This window comes from Lolium rigidum, chromosome 5, assembly GCF_022539505.1.
Source record: "Lolium rigidum isolate FL_2022 chromosome 5, APGP_CSIRO_Lrig_0.1, whole genome shotgun sequence".
NCBI lineage: Eukaryota > Viridiplantae > Streptophyta > Magnoliopsida > Poales > Poaceae > Lolium > Lolium rigidum.
In genome coordinates this window covers 24,326,076-24,343,989 of record NC_061512.1, presented here as the reverse complement: position 1 = coordinate 24,343,989, position 17,914 = coordinate 24,326,076, and the positions used below count along the sequence as shown (strand labels likewise).

The 17,914-nt window shown below is 44.4% G+C and overlaps 1 protein-coding gene across 1 annotated transcript in view; it reads right to left on the bottom strand.

Moving 5' to 3' along the window:
* Positions 1 to 6,893: 6,893 nt before the first annotated feature.
* The window catches only part of LOC124655742 (putative ankyrin repeat protein RF_0381), a 70,628-nt gene continuing 59,607 nt past the window's right edge, over positions 6,894 to 17,914 (bottom strand). Inside the window, exons 8-12 of the mRNA XM_047194593.1 lie at positions 9,934 to 10,079; positions 9,287 to 9,392; positions 8,490 to 8,660; positions 7,076 to 7,155; positions 6,894 to 6,921 (exon numbers count right to left, since the gene is read on the bottom strand). Of these exons, the coding sequence (XP_047050549.1) occupies positions 6,894 to 6,921; positions 7,076 to 7,155; positions 8,490 to 8,660; positions 9,287 to 9,392; positions 9,934 to 10,079 (531 nt within the window). The remainder of the gene's footprint in view (positions 6,922 to 7,075; positions 7,156 to 8,489; positions 8,661 to 9,286; positions 9,393 to 9,933; positions 10,080 to 17,914) is intronic.

Genomic DNA, 17,914 nt, shown 5'->3' with positions numbered 1-17,914 from the left:
TTAAGTATGGTGCGTAATGTAATCAACATAAATATCCTTAGACAAAGCATTCATGTTTTATCCCTAGTGGCAACAGCACATCCACATCCTTAGAACTTTCTGTCACTGTCCCAGATTCAATGGAGGCATGAACCCACTATCGAGCATAAATACTCCCTCTTGGATCACAAGTATCAACTTGGCCAGAGCCTCTACTAGCAACGGAGAGCATGCAAGATCATAAACAACACATATATGATAGATCAATTAATCAACTTGACATAGTATTCCATATTCATCGGATCCCAAAAAACACAACATGTAGCATTACAAATAGACGATCTTGATCATGATAGGCAGCTCACAAGATCTAAACATGATAGCACAAGAGGAGAAGACAACCATCTAGCTACTGCTATGGACCCATAGTCCAAGGATGAACTACTCACGCATCAATCCGGAGGCGGGCATGATGATGTAGAGTCCTCCGGTGATGATTCTCCTCTCCGGCAGGGTGCCGGAGGCGATCTCCTGAATCCCCCGAGATGGGATTGGCGGCGGCGGCGTCTCTGGAACTTTTCTCGTATCGTGGCTCTCGGTACTAGGGTTTTCGCGATGGAGAGAATAAATAGGCGAAGGGGCAGAGTCGGGGGACGCTCGAGGGGCCCACCCCATAGGGCGGCGCGCCCAGGGGTGGGGCCGCGCCCCCTAGGGTGTGGCCGCCTCGTCGCCCCTCTTCGTCTCCTCTTCGGACTTCTGGAAGACTCCATGCAAAATAAGACCGTGGGCTTTTGTTTCGTCCAATTCCGAGAATATTTCCTGTGTAGGATTTCTGAAACCAAAAACTGCAGAAACAGGAACTGGCGCTTCGGCATCTTGTTAATAGGTTAGTGCCGGAAAATGCATTAAAATGATGTAAAGTGTATATAAAACATGTGAGTATTGTCATATAACTAGCATGGAACATAAGAAATTATAGATACGTTTGAGACGTATCATACAACGGCAAGTTTTTCCTCAGTAAGAAACCAAGGTTATCGAACCAGTAGGAGATGAAGGACACGTGAAGGTTGTTGGTGAAGGAGTGTAGTGCGGCGCAACACCAGGGATTCCGGCGCCAATGTGGAACCTGCACAACACAATCAAAATACTTTGCCCCAACTTAACGAGTGAGGTTGTCAATCTCACCGGCTTGCTGTAAACAAAGGATTAAACGTATGGTGTGGAGAATGATGTTTGTTTGCAAAGAACAGCAGAGAACAATGATTGCAGTAGGTTGTATTTCAGATGTAAACGAATGGACCGGGGTCCACAGTTCACTAGTGGTGTCTCTCCAATAAGATAAATAGCATGTTGGGTGAACAAATTACAGTTGGGCAATTGACAAATAGAGAGGGCATAACAATGCACATACATATCATGATGACTACTATGAAATTTACTTAGGGCATTACGACAAAGAACATAGACCGCTATCCAGCATGCATCTATGCCTAAAAAGTCCACCTTCGGGTTAGCATCCGCACCCCTTCCAGTATTAAGTTGCAAACAACGGACAATTGCATTAAGTACTGTGTGTAATGTAAACAATACAAATATTCTTAGACAAAGCATTGATGTTTTATCCCTAGTGGCAACAAGCACATCCACAACCTTAGAACTTTCCGTCACTCGTCCCGCATTCAATGGAGGCATGAACCCACTATCGAGCATAAATACTCCCTCTTGGAGTCACAAGTATCAACTTGGCCAGAGCCTCTACTAGCAACGGAGAGCATGCAAGATCATAAACAACACATATATGATAGATCAATTAATCAACTTGACATAGTATTCCATATTCATCGGATCCCAACAAACACAATATGTAGCATTACAAATAGACGATCTTGATCATGATAGGCAGCTCACAAGATCTAAAAATGATAGCACAAGAGGAGAAGGCAACCATCTAGCTACTGCTATGGACCCATAGTCCAAGGATGAACTACTCACGCATCAATCCGGAGGCGGGCATGATGATGTAGAGTCCTCCGGTGATGATTCCCCTCTCCGGCAGGGTGCCGGAGGCGATCTCCTGAATCCCCCGAGATGGGATTGGTGGCGGCGGCGTCTCTGGAACTTTTCTCGTATCGTGGCTCTCGGTACTAGGGCTTTCGTGACGGAGAGAATAAATAGGTGAAGGGGCAGAGTCGGGAGGCGCTCGAGGGGTCCATCCCATAGGGCGGCGCGCCCCCCTATGGTGTGGCCGTCTTGTCGCCCCTCTTCGTCTCCTCTTTGGTGTTCTGGAAGGCTCCGTGGAAAATAAGACCGTGAGATTTTATTTCGTCCAATTCCGAGAATATTTCCTGTGTAGGATTTCTGAAACCAAAAACAGCAGAAAACAGGAACTGACGCTTCGGCATCTTGTTAATAGGTTAGTGCCGGAAAATGCATCAAAATGATATAAAGTGTATGTAAAACATGTGAGTATTGTCATAAACCTAGCATGGAACATAAGAAATTATAGATACGTTTGAGACGTATCAGTAGACAGGTAACATCAAAATATATATGCTTGTAAACTCAAAAACTGCAAACGGAGGCCGAGCTACATGTAGCCCTTTATTTTTAAAATTCTAAAATCGTAGTTTTAAGTTTTAAAAAAATCTGAAAAAAAATCCTGGATGTAGATAATGATGAAGTCTACAAACATGCTAAATCTCAATGTGAAATTTTTAGTACTTTAGGCTTTGTAGCCAAAGATTTCCTCCTTGCAAAGGAGTTCATTCATCATATCACTCGTAGCACGAATTTCCAAGGGGGGGGGGCATTATTTTCGTGTAGGGTTTTCAACTTCTCGCGAAGTCGATTTAATTCTCTTGTAACATTGCCAACAAAATTCCTGCCCCAGGCATGCAGCTTACGCATCATAACCTGTAGGCCAGCAGTAACAAATCCCAAATCACCGAGCGGTCCAAGTTCCCGCCAAGATGTATCAATGAGTTCCTTCATAGCCGGGTCTCCCAGAAGATCTCGTACCACAGTTGTCGTCCTAGAAGAGCAGGGCGAGTTTCCTTCGCCAACTAAACTCATATGCATTATATTTTGGAACGGATGGAATGCGATAGCTTGGATATTGTCGACTCAGGTAGCTGAACTACAAAAGATTCAAGACAGCAAAAATGTGCAGCCTTAAGTACACAAGACGGAAAAACCTTGTTTGAGGACAAATCAGACCCAAAAACATAAAGGTATCTAGAACTTAGTGAAGCATCTGGCCATCCGCAAAGATCCGATGTCTTCCATTGATCGACGGTGTTGCTCTCCCTCTGAAAGATGTAGGCATTCCTTTCTTTCTAGATCTTCTAATGCAGAAGGATGGTCACGGTGTCGAATTCACGGCGCAAGTTTTTCGGTGCCCTCTTCCTGGCCGCGAGCCACCAATGTTCAGTGCCCTAGAAGGTGACACCTGGGACAGGGAAATCGGCACGAACCAACAACACACCTAATGAGAGAAGCGACGGTGCAAAAAGAGGTGCATGCAGTCCTTTTCGGTAGCATGACATAGGAAGCAAGTAGGGTTGTGCAGCTAGCCTCTCCATGCTAGATTATCAGCGGTTAAGCACCGCCTATGTACCATCAACCACATGAAGAATTTGCAACGCATAGGGGCCTTGGATTTCGAGATAGATTTGGTACATGCAAAATTGTGTTGGCAATGAAGAAGGGCTTTAAGTTGGGATGATGGAGAAGGATCCGTCCTTAGTGCATCGCCACAATGCCTCGTCATATTGTATCTGCCTTATGTCAGCATCGTGCCCGCCACGCTGTCCCCCCACCCAAATATGGCCATGACCCAACGATGGTTATGTAGTGATCAGATTCGTTGCATAGAAAACAAAATTTTCTTAGGAAGAATGAACAAAAATAGATCTATTCTACAGTAGACAAGATCCAAACTATAAGTAACAAGAGATACTTAGATGTATATAGACGCGTTTATTTCCTAGATACATCTCTATCTAGACAAAGTTCAGTTAATTAGCATGAATCGGATGGAGTATGTTTTGTACACACTGGTAGAAAACATGGATTTCGTTCTGAGCTGTCTAGAGATTTAGTCTCGGCCGCGTTACGAGCCCGGACTAATGTGAGCACCAACTAGAACTAAAGAGGTTGCGGCAGGCTACTAACAGTGTGAAAGTCTTTGTGCCCCACGCAGCCCACCCCCCAACACCCAGTGGATCGCCTTTTTATCTTTGTAAATAAAATTAAAATTCAAAAAATAAAATCTTTTGAGATTCTCGTATGTTACGCAACCTACTATTAGGGGAACTTAAAAAAATTGACTTTTGATTTGTTTTTTTTTTGCAAAATTACGTCATGTATCAGTAAAACGGCTTTTCTAGTTGCATACGACGTGGGAAAAAAATCTATAACCTATCAAAATGATCGTCTCAAAAAGTTGCATTTGAGTTCACCGGCATTTACCCAGTTAGCCAATTTTTAGATTTTCAAACTGCGAAAGGAAGTACAAATATTTTCAGGTTTTAGGTTTTGCAAAAAATATCTTTAAAAAATTATTATTTATTTATTTATTCAAGATTATTATTGCATCATTATTTTTGATAATTAAAAGAATTATTTGGAATTTAAACAATAAATAAGTATGACATTGTGACAACATGTTAATAGGATCGATATGGTACTAATATCAATAACATACGGAGCACTTGGAAGCAGGATGGAAGGAACTAAGAAGTTAAGCGTGCTAGTGCTGAAGCACTCTGAGGATGGGTGACCGAGCGGGAAGTTTGACCACAAGTGAGAAATTTAACCTAAAATTAGTGTAGCTAGAGACTAAACTAGTCAAATAACTGAAATAGTGGAAATTCTGAAAAAATAGAAAAATGTGGGAGTGGAAAAAATTAGAAAAAAAAGGAATAAAAATCCTTCGCCCCGGCGCGCGTCCGTAGCCCATGTGGAGGCCCTTTAGTTCCGGTTCACAGTGTTTAGTCCCGATTGCGCAGTCTTAGTTGCAAAACCGGAACTAAATGACCTTACAAACCGAGACTAAAGCCCTATATTCTACTAGTGACATGCACCCGGGATCAGTTTCATGAGAAGTAAAGGCGACAGACAGCCAGCAAAACTTTTAAGCTAAATTTGACATACTATTTGTGAGAGAAACTAATTGTTTTAGTTTGAACTTTAAAAATTGGGTACGAAACTCAAACTGCATATATTTAATAATATCTAGTAGATCAATCCGATGACCAGTATGGTGAAATTACAGCTTGCGTTGACATCAAATTAAGAGAAACATGTTTAAATTTCAATTGTGAATAAAGAGATAAGAAATAAAGCGGCAGAGAGAAGGGAGCAAGTTACTTTTTGACGTTGTTATAGTGTGATCCAAATTCATATACTAAAGGGAGGCTAACTTCTGACGAGATCGTTGGCACCGCCTATATATACATCTTGTAAGCCGCCGGCTAGGGTGGATCAGATTATAAGATAACACACGGCGTTTGTAAACACTTTCCGATATAGTGAAGTTTTGCTGGCTGGTGACCGTGGTTTTTTCCCTTTCTGTGTTGGAAGGGATTTTCCACGTTAAATCTTGTGTCTCCGCTGCGTTTACCGTTATCGTTCTTCATTATTTGCTTGTCGTTTTTATAAAAGACGTGACACCGCTAAATTGGACAAAAGAATAGTCAAATCATCACTTGAGAAGCAGGTATTGTGGTCAGTTCTCAGAGTTTAGGATTGTTATTTAAACTAAATCAAAGTTCAGTACCGTAGTGGCGCACCCAACGACTAGAGTTTGATTCAGCTAGTCCCGCTTCTACTATATCAGTAATATCTAGTTTCTCCTAGACACTATTTTCATTTCATTTTTTTTCTAAAGTAGAGGGTGGTAAAGTGGACTTCTATGTCGCCCGGATTTGCAACAACTGAGCTGAGCACATTTTGAAACTTTGCAGAAGTTTATACCCCGTGACACAATTATATAGGTTATTATGTACACACGGGGTTGGTTGGGGTCGCAGTGACGCACCTCAACAATCGGAGTTCGAACCCTGTCAAGAACGAATTTCTGAAATTGTCACATCTAATCATGTTTCTACTATAGCAGTAGTGTCTAGTTCCTCCTAGACACTGTTTTATTTCCAAAAAAAAAAATCTGAGGGAGAGGGGTGGTAAAGTGGACTTCTATGTCGCCCGGATTTGCAACAACTGAGCTGAGCACATTTTGAAACTTTGCAAAAGTTTATACTCCGTAACACATTTATATAGGTTATTATGTACACACGAGAGCACCTGTCCTAGTGGCAACCGACAAATGGAGACAGGATGAATGGACAAATGGGCGTCATCGCACACGCATCGCAACTTGATCACAAGAACAATGAGTGATCAGTAAAGGCTAGACGGAGAGAGACTGAGATTCAGATGTTCAGTCACCTACGTCCACTGTCCTAATTCTCAAAATGGACTAAACCTGGTAACGAACACTGGTAAAAGATAAATATCGCTGGAACAGAAACACTGGTCTTCCTCCGAAAAATTAGCACCAGGGATGCATTTTCCATGAGCCAACAGTACTGTTGTTCACACGCAAAATGCAGTGAAATGTTTAGCGATCCTCAGGAGTCAGGATAGCATAATATCCACCTACATCTGCAACACATCACCTTACATAGCTAAGATGCCGCCGTAACCTGTCAAAATGGAGACCCATGATCGAGCACACAGTTTGAAACTGGTTTAACCTGCAAGCGCAAGACATCCTAACACACGAGCAGTCCTAGCAATTAGTAGTACTTAGTAGCCGTTAAAGGGATATCTGAGGGAGATGTAGAGGAAACAAGGCAGAGTTTTCCGTTGTTCCTTTTCTTTGAGCGGGCCAGTATCAATGGTTGATTATATTACTCCTCCGCAGCCTTCTCGGCCTTCCTGCAATCATGCCACGGAGATCAAAAGGCGTCAAAACTGCACCTCCAACCGCAGATCAAGCTAACAAGGGGTTTAGATATGTCCATCTTGCTCTATAGATGATGGATTCGATCTATCATGGTAATAACTCAAGACTAATAAATGTCATCCTTACCTCAGCGCTTCCCTAATCTCTTCACTCTTAGGGTCCAGCTGCAGCGCCTCCCGGAATGCATCAGCGGCACCCTCGTGGTCCTGCACATTGAGAAAATATCAATACAATGAGAGGGATGTAACTCTCATGCTTAGGTGAATTTGGAAATTCTACCAGAACTAAGCATTTGGAAACTCTACCAGAATGAGGGAGGTCTATGAGCAGACCTCCTTAGGGCCAAGTACCTGGGGGATAATGACTTATTCTCCCTGGCGGCCCCGAAGGCTGGCTCGCAATTCTGGAGGGCTATCCAGAAAATTAAGTGGTATTTCAAGCTGGGAGCTCGCCACAAGGTCCGCGATGGTCGTAGGACCTACTTTTGGATCGACTAGTGGACAGGGCGTGGCCCGCTTAGGGCCATCTTCCCTCACTTGTTTGCATGCTGCGACAACCAGTATGCGACGGTGGCAGGAGTTCGATCTGGCGAGGGATGGCGGATCCGATTCCGACGACCGTTTGGGTTGGTGGAGTCGGTAGAATGGGACAACTTGTGCAGGGTGTTACGTCTTCCAGACCTGTTTGAAGTGTGGTACAGCCGCCCCTGCGTCAGCTTGTGGTAAATGGAGTTAGTCGAGAATTGTCCCGAACCCTCGAGCGCCCAAGAAACCTCGTCTGACAGCTTCTAAGGGGTAGACTCCTAACAGGGGAGCAGCTGGCTAAACGGAAGGGTCCGTCTGACGGTAGTTGCGTCCTGTGTGGGGAATGGGAGGATTGCGACCACATCTTCTTTAAATGCCATCTGGCTAAGTTCATGTGGGCAGGAGCTAGGGAACTCCTGAAATGCGATTGGAATCCTACAGGGGTTGGTGACTTTGTGGCCATAGTCCGGGCCACTGCGTAGGCTAGTCTGGTTCACCTTTGCGGCACAATGATGGTCGCTTTGGAACAAGCTAGCTGTAGAGGGTACCGTCATCAATAGCCCAGCTGACGCCATCTTCAAAATGTCCATTTATATGCAGAGCTGGAGGGTACTGGTCAGACCGATGGACATGGACTTGCTGGACTCAGCTCTGGACGACGTTAGGAGGCTCTACGCGAGGACGAGGCGCTGAGCACGGCGACATTCATGCACCTGCCTACTTGCAGGCGTGGTCTTGCTTCTTTGCTAGTTATCAGTTTGTATCGGGGGCGGGTTGCCCTGTTGTATCGTATGATTCGTGTGGATGTTGGGTACCAGACTTGTAGCATCTAGATGTGGTCCCTGTGTGTGTTTGGTATCAGACGTGCGTGTATGTTGTGCTATGATCGCTTCGGCGTGCCATTGGGACTTTATATATAAAGCCAGGCCTGGTGACCTTATGTTTAAAAGAGGGAGGTATATACAAGTGGAAAGAATGTGTCAGATTGAGGGGAGAATCAGTACAAGCAGCTGTACCTTCATGAAGCTGAGGGCTGCACCTTCACGATACCAGGCCTTGGACCAACTGGGCCGCATCATTCTGCACTTGCGCGCGTCTTCCAGAGCTAGCACCCCATGTCTCATACGCAGCCAGCAGAGGCTATGGTTGGCATACATGGCAGCATCAGATGGGTTTACGTCAAGTACCTGCATTTACAATGAGAAAATGTGTGCTCAGTTTAGCTCAACAGGTTGGTGCAACAATCATGAATGGATATATTAACAGGCTCTGTGGAGCATACCGTTGCCTTTCCACCAGTTTATTTTCTCTACTTTTTCTCAAAAAAGGAGGCTTGGTCCTCGGCCCTCTGCATCATTAGTTTAATTAATGTCTGACCGATATAAGAAAATCACGGATATAAGTTGTCGTCTGACTTAAGGAAAGAAAGGGGATCTCACGATAAAGTGTTAAATGCAAGTGTTGCTGTATAAGAGAAAAACAATCCAATTGCCGTTATTTCATCATCGGGTGTAAGGCAGGAATGGCTCTATGGATATTCAGTTTATCATATACCATTAGACAAGCTGTAGGGCTACAGAGAAAACTAAAACACCACATTTTCAATCTTGAGACTGATGTTCTAGAAACTATTTGTTGTGCGATCTTTGCAATAAAAAAAATGTAGCACCAATAAATCCACGGGGTAATATTTGTAAAATATCCCCATTGAGTCATATGTTCGTTATGGAACCACTTGCGGAGTTCCATTGGAGAACTCAAAACCCAAGAAAATGTTGTTCCAAACAAGTACTACATAGGCTCATGCAGTTACCTTGCCATAGAAAGACATTGCTGTAAGGTAGTCCTTCTTTGCAAATGCTTCCTTTCCTCGTAACTTCCAATAAGCAATTCTTTCTTCCACAGAATATGCGGCCTGAACACACTACCATGTTCAGTTACTGGCATATTGAATGCAAGTTTCGACAGCAGAGTAACAAGTTAAAGTTCGAAAATTAAAATAATGTGCTGCCTGGTCCAAATTCCTTCAACCATAATCTCGGTACCCATACAACCATCACAACTGAATTCTGTCAGGAACTTTCCTATTGAACAAACATTCAATTCAAATTTGAATGCATAGCTCTATATTTAGCTACAAGGGTGCTTGTACCAAGAATTTATGACGAACGCTTGCTGATAGAACTAGGAGCCTACAGTTTCTTATCATGTACAAAACTTGACTATTTCTTCTTAAGGAAATCAAAGTGGAAACAATTTGAAGACAAAAGAGATCCATGCATGTAATGCTTACTGTGTGTTAAACTTTTGAATTTGTCAAGGAGAACAGATCATAAGCTATCTATAAGAGCACAACGATTTATTGTGATATAAGTAGAAAATACGAAGCAAACGCACATCAAGTTACATGGGTATAACCAGAACTGAAGTTACAAAAAAAATATACATGCCTAAAAAGGATGGTTAAGTGGAGAATTCATGTATTTAATTATCCCATCAACGCTCCAATCTGGCAGAGATGGAATTGGTTTTGTCCTAGAAAACAGAACTTCAACAAGGTCACGTCGGCCATGAGCTGCTGCTATCTCGACTGGAATTGTACCATGCTATATTATAACATCCCAAATTTCAAAACAAAGAAGAAAATGAGTTTCACTTATTCCAAAATTTGGAACCAACAAAAAACTTTATTTCAGTCCTATAAGGAGCATAGTGCTCATGCTTGTAGTTGATGATCTATGCCATGATTGTTTGTTAAAGTGTTTGAAAATAACATTAAACCCTAAACCTTGCTCTTTGGAGTCAAAATCAAATATTTAAGAAAAAGGGAAAATGCAACTAGCTTCACATATGAGGCTATGGCTATTTTTGTAAAACTTTACCCTAGGAACTTCTACCTTGTTTAGAGGATTGGAAAACCTTAATAAACACTATCTAGTACTTAACAAATCAAATCTAAGGTGAAACAAAAAGAAATAAAAATAAAATAAAAATGTCCATAGAGGCATATGAGAGGAAATGGCCAAAAATAGGAATTTGAGAATTGACCCTAAGACTTAGTGTGAATGGTGGGATCACTCCTCTATACCATTTCAACACTCAACAACATCAATTGGGTCAAGAAAAATCAAATCAAAAATCAAAGAAATGAAAATTTCAAGTTGCATGTGATGATGGTCACTTGTGCCATTTTTAACATGTACCCCACTTTGAGTCCTTTTATTAAGAGATTCTTAAACCAAACCTTGCCAACTCTTTGCACCTCATCCAAGACCTCATCAAGATGTACAACTTTTGTGTTGACCACTTTGACCAGATCTTTGACCATTGCTCCAAATAGTCAACCCAAGATGCTATGTTGAAACAGATTCTAGATTCCCCCACTTTTTAGAAATTTCACCAAACCTCTCCAAATTTCAAACCAGTGCCACACATTGTTGCCCAACATCATTTAGAACACAACCATGAAGAAAGTGGCCAAAATTACACACAAGAGAGACAATGGCATGAGACATATGAAGTGCACATAAAGTAGAATGGAAGTACAAGTCACTTTACCAACCCCTTTTCACTTTTCCTCTCTCTCTCCCTTGTCCTCCTTGAGAGTACACTTGTACCCTAAAGGCACATCAATGAAATGACCAAACCTTGGATGATCATCATCACACAAAACCATGCCAAGGACTATGCATGTGTCACATACACTTTTGCCTTTAATCAATGTGCACACCCCTAGCCCTATCCAACCATGCTCACCTTGTCAAACACACTCACCTCACCCCTCTTAAGCTTGCAGCACTCATAGACCAAGAAAATGATGCACCCAAGGACCAATGCCATGACATGCCCTTGATATGACCACACCATGCCAACCCTTGTCCTCCTCCTTCTCTGGTCACCCTCACCATGTCAAATGAACTCACCTCACACCACTGATCACCACCATGCAAAGGTTGACCCCAGGAGAGCCCTGCACACCTCATGCCACACCATGCCAGCCATCATGCCCACCAACATGTCACCACCTGCCATGGTCCTCTCCTCTCCCTCTGATCATGTCCCTAAGCCTCTCCTACCCTTGCTGAGCCTACTAGACATCATCCCAAGTCAAAGAGATGCATCCAAAACCCTGGACACGACGTGATCACCACGCCCAGGCCACACCAGAGCGTGCACTGGCATGTCTCTGGACACGATGGTGCACGCCCTGCACTCATCGTTGTCGTCCTCCCCTCTCCCTCTCCTTCAGCACGCTCACTCACCTACACACAAGGACGCTCCCAGACACCACCATTGGCTCTCCCGCGCCCTGTAGACAACACCATGATCGACCACCTACCGCCACGGTACTGCGCACCTCCATCACGCTCCTGCACGCCCTCGTCCATCATTTGCTACGCCAGCATGCTCCCTAGCCTTGCCTTGATGTCGCCTACCTAGCCCTGCCCTCGCCTTGCCCCTTCGCTCACCAGAACAGTCGCGCCGTGGTCGACCTCCACGGGCACTCACAGCACCTCCTCGCGCCTATAAATAGAGCAAGCCCCGACCCTTCTCCAGCACACCATTCGCCTCCTCTCCTTCCTCTAGTCCTCCTCGAGCTTTCTCTCTCGCCAATTTAGCCTGTAGCCGTCCAATTTCTCGCCGGAGCCCGCGGCGGTGCTGAGAAGGTCGACGCCGATTTCCGCCACCACTGGAGTCGCCGCCGGTACCAGAAGATCCGCCGTCGTCCGCAACATCGCCTCGCGTCAACGCTGCCGTCCGCCGACCGCCGGTGAGCTCGCCCACCCGCTCGTCTCGCCGCGCCAGTGAGCCCCTCTCGTCGACGTAGACGATGAGCGTGAGCCGTCGATCTTCATCCTAATCGTGCGTCTGATATTAGCCGGTACCGCTTCGGGTTTAAATAGTGACTGACATGCGGAGCCCACCTTGTCAGGCGGCCTGCTCGCGCTGGACGCGTAGTTGGGCCAGCCCAGTTCTTTTCCCCTCGTTTTGGCCCGTTTACTTTCCCGCCCGAGCCCAAAATTTGAATTCGTTTAATTCCTTTTAGTTTCAAATTCAATACTGGTGCTCACTTAGAATTTGAATAACTCTCAATCCACGCAACCAAATTTGATGAACTTTATATTGTTGGAAAGCATATGAACAGTTCCATCTAACCCCACTTGTTTGAACCCTATATCTATTGTAGAATTTGAATAGTAAAAATAACAAGTTAGAAGGTTTTCCAAATTCAAATAAATTTATAAAATCAACCATATTGAATTTTAAGGTGAATCCAATTGCTATATTTCACTTTTCCAAGTCTCTAATTGATTATGCAAAAATATGATATGGGTACTGTATATGATCATGGGCTAGGGCAAAATATTGGCTATGTAGTCAAATTCTAGCCCATTTAAACTATTTCAAAATTAGGGTTTCAAATCTATGAGGTGTAGCACCTCATTTAAATCATCTTCCCCAAGTGTTATGAAGTAATGTGATGACCTTAGTTGCAAGGTCTCATACTTGCTCACTTGAGGATCTTAAAAACACATAGTTACTTAAATTGCATGAGATAATAAATCTCATTTAAACCATTTTCCCCAAATAGTAAATATGAAGTGTTGACCTTGGTCAACATAATCTCATACTTGGTATTTGAGGAAATTAAATCTTAACAAGGTTCAATGAGAGGAAATTATTTCTCCAAACTAAAGAGAAACCCTAATCCACATTTCAATGAGAGGAAATTATTTTTCTAACACTAAGTAAGAAAACCCTAGCATAATTTTGGGTAGAAATGTTAAGTGATGATGCTAGATCATTTGTGTGAGCCATTAAGGCTAATTAAGTCTACTTAAGTATTGTTTGGTGATTGTATCCTCGTATTTCGTTTATAGACGCTAGTACCGGAGACTATCAAGAGGAGGAGGTTTTCTACCAAGAGGAAGAAGAAGAGAACTTTGATCACTACCCCAATCAAGGCAAGCTATACTCTTGCAAGTTACCCAAATGCAAGCTCTACTTGAGCAAGGCACCACTACCATACTACTTTGTGCTTTACTTTCCATGTCCCAATTTTTATTTCACAAAGCTTTTACTTTGTTTATCAAGTCTTACTTTTATAGTTAACTTGAGTCTAGATAAGGAGTAGTACAAGAACATCAAAGTTAGCCTAGAGAGCTACAAGCTAGTTAGCACCCCTCATGACTAGTTGCTAGTGCTAAACTAAAATTGACTACTCTAGATGGGAACTTGCGAAAACCAATGACTTTGAAAACCTTGGAATGATGAGTCATTCTATTGAAAGATTTGGAAGGTGAATATGACTTGTGAATGACTTGGTGAAATTTACCAAAAACTGATGGTTGGGTTCGGATGCGATACCTTTCCAATTCTTAAGTACCCCCACAATACCTGAATCTGGGTAAGGCTTAACTGGAAACTTATGTATTTTAGTATGGGTTCCCTCTAAACAATCGTCATAGGGGTTATGCCGAGGCTGCCTCCATTAAAAGTGAAATGACGTGAAATGAGGTGAATGTCCTACCCAAGCCCTGTGCAGTTCCCGGGTTGGCGGTTTGCTCTCACCGGGAGGCCAAGCTCATGGGGGGAGATGCCTATACTAGGGTATGTAAATGAAAGGTTAGGATTGGTAGCTCGCGCACTGAGTGCGATAAATCAGGGCCAGTTACCCCTGACGGACTATTGCAATTATTGTGGCACAAGTGTACGACCTCTGCATAGTTTAAACTATTCGAATAGCTGCGTCCGCGGTCATGGACAGTTGGAAAGGCCATACTGTTCCGTGATCAGAACTTTTCCAAAAATGTGAATGGTGACTTGTGAATTGAGTTTGAAAGGTGAATTTGACTTTGAAGCACAACAGAGTTGTGGGAATTACACTAATGTTCCCACTTGAGTTAAGTTAGGCAAATGAAGAGTCTCTGTTTACTAAAGTTCTTATGAACTAAAACTGGCTTTATGCAAATGAACCTAGAGCTTAGCACCCCCTTACCAGAGTTAATAGTACTTACATTAGTATTAGTTTGCGAGTACTTTAAAGTACTCATGGCTTTGTCCCTAGCTATTCAAATGGCCAGACTATGAAGATGAGCCCCAGTACCAAGATGAAGGACAGCAGGATGTCTACGACAACTAGGACCACTCCTGACGTCAACAGTTGCCTGTGGAACAGATGGACCTCTACTACGTATTTCCGCTATGTGTTATGTAATTGATCATTAGATCAAGTGTTGTAAGGAGACTGGATCATGCGATCCCTTTTGATGTAAAACCATTATGGTGTTGTAATGAATGATGTTCTGTGATATCAATCTATTATGTCTCGCGAAAACAATATTCCTGGGATTGCGATGAATGGCATAATAGGCATCTGGACTTAAAAATCCGGGTGTTGACAAGTTGGTATCAGAGCCATTGTTTGACCTTAGGAGACCCTAGTTAGAATGGACGTCTGAAAAACTTAGTTTCAAAACCAATGAAGTGGATATTTATGAAAACTTATTCTCACTCTTATCCTTGAGATCTTTTCAAAATGAGAAATTCAGGCTCTACTTCTCCTTGAAAATTCTACATAAAAGTTTGCACACTTGACCACTTCACTAACTTACTCATCCTAATTGCTCACAGATGGAGTACAACTGTGAGTCCTATCATCTTGGCCACGGAGGAAACCTCATGTTCGAGAAGGATTTGAAGCAATTAGTTGAATATCTAGGACGCCCGTATCCTGAGTTCTTTGGACTGCCACTCAATAATCAGCCAGGAGGACAACCTCAGTGGGAAGTTACTGCAGATCTGAGAGGAAAGCTTGGAGCCCCAATATGGGAAACCATCTGGTTTTCTGTAACGGGGAACACTTGGAAAGATGGAATAGCTAGAGCCATGCAAGAAGCAATTGCCCGTCTGTGTGGAAAAAATGTGAACAAGATCAAGAACACTCGTTTCATTTACTACCCAAGACATGACCCCATGGGAAGACCAATAATCATGCCCCCGCACTCGGAGATGAACCACTATGTTGCATACCTGGACTTCATGCTGTACAAGACCCACAAGGAGTTGGACAACGCCCGCATCTTTCGCCAAGCACATTACCCATGAAGACGAAGGAATCCACCCTGAAGAATAGTATCACTAAAGCACTTGAGTAGGTGTGAGTTTGTATCAGGATCCCCTTGTATCGTAGAACGAATGAATGGTTCTTCAAACCAACGGTGTGTTAGATTTGTAATGTGTGATGCTTGGTGTCGTCGTGGTGAACAGACAGATGCCATAGGATGGCTTAAGTTGGGGCCGAATGGACGCAAGAGGATTCGGGGGAGGGTTTGTGATTAGATGGGATGAACTTCCGGATGGTTTCCTCAAGAACTTAGCCAAGGCTAGAGGTTGAAGAAGAAAGACATAAGGAAGAACTCGCTCTAGATCATCTTATTTATTGATCTCAACAGGTTACAAGTTTCTCAGTACAAGTGTTCTTCTAACCCTAGCTCTCTTCGTGCGTGCCCGTAAGAAGGGCTGCCCCCTCTCCTTATATAGGGGAGAGGGTGGCTTACAAGGCAAGAAACCCTAATGGTATCTTTGACTAGACAAACTACTTTATAAAGCTACTATAATCATAGATGACACCGGAGTCCTCTTTAATCAGGGACGCTGACGTCCTCCGGCTTCTTTGACCGTCATCCTTCTCTTTATCGTCAGCTCTTCGTTTAAAGCTACTTTGCTTAGCTCATCTTTGTCTTCTAGCTCTGGAGAGAATCTTTGACCAGTTCTGCCGACATGCTCTTCTTTCCGGTAGCCCGGTATCTTCTTACCCGGTTCCGGCATACCCCTCTTGGGGATACCGGCTTAGCCTCACTTAGCTAACTTCTTATCTCTATGTTCCGGTACGAACATTAAACCGGTATCTTGATGGCTCAAACCATCCGGTTTGGCATGCCTTTGGCATACCGGGGGTCATCCCCCCAACATTAGTCCCCGAAGCTGGTATAGTCTGGTGGATTCTATCCAACAGACCATGCCAGGTTCTCACGTTCTTAGATACCGGTTTAACTTTTCCGGCTCTCAGCTTAGATCCGGATTCTTTGCCCAGATTTACGTTTTCTCTGCTTGCAAGGCATCTTCCGGCATCTTATTTACCGGCATGTTAGTTACTAAATACTTCCTCGGCGAAGTCGAGAATATATTGGGTCCCGCGCCTATCAGTGACATGCGCACTGTGACTGACGTGCCAGTGTCAGGGGTCACTTCCCTTCGGCTTCCGCGCGCGCATTAATTGCTTCACAGCGAATCCCAACCACCTCTCTGGATCCGTGTGTACCTCCCTGTGGCTTTCTATTTTCTCGCGTGTACCACCATGCCACGTGGCGGCCCGTGGAGCGAATCGTCGCGGCCCACGACCCAAACCGCCGAGGCCCAGCGGTTTTCGGCCCACGTCTCCCTCTTCCCTTATAAGGCGAAACCGCTCATTCTTCTTCCTCTTCTCGCATTCTCCAGTTCCTCGCGCACAAGTGCTCCTTGCTCTCGCGTCTCTGCCACTCCGTTCGCCGCTTGAGCTCCGCCACCCAGCGAACCTTCGCTACTGCTTCGCCGGACGTCGCCGGACTTCACCGCGTGAAGACTCTCTGCGGTGCTCTCCTTGCGGCCGCGACATTGGCGCTCTTTCAAGCTCCTTTCCACCTTACCGTCGACGAAGTTCCTCGCCCACGGCAAGCTCGCCAATCCACCGGCGAACTTCTTCCTCTGCGACTCCGCCGCCTCAGGTTAGGCTTAATCTGGGTTTACCCCTCTTTTGCTTGCTTTCCAGATCTCAACTCGGTAGTGTATTTACTTCTTCTTTTTCTTGCTTTTTCTCTTTTTCGTAGATCTTCGCGCGGGGGTAGATCGTGGGATTCTTGTTTCTCTTCACCAAATTTCATGTCTAGCGGGGAATCTTCCTCTACTTCTTCTTCCGCCTCTTCCTCCGCTAGCCGGCGTAGCAAATCCTCCGACGGACTGTCCGCCGATCTTGCCCAGATGAACACTGACTCCGGTAGCAACCATGAATCCGGTAGTTCTAGCGAGGGTTCCGGTACGGATTCCTCCGGTATCACCCGCGGGGCCTGGATGGGCTCCAACGTTACCAAATACGAGATCGACTGGCTTTACCGGTCCAGGAGGATTCCGGAAGGAGTAGCCTGCAGGCTTCCTCGCGACGAGATCGTACCGGTGCCCGAACCCGGTGAACGAGTTGTCTTTCTCGCTCACTTTGAGCGCGGCTTCGGCCTTCCAGTCTCTGACTTTTTCCGGCGTTTCCTTGATTTTTATCAACTTCAACCTCACCATCTTCCCGGCAACGCCATCTTCTACCTCTCTTGCTATGCCACCTTCATGGAGGCTTATATCGGCATTCGTCCCACTCGCGAGACGTTTGCCCGCTTCTTTGCTCTTCGGATCA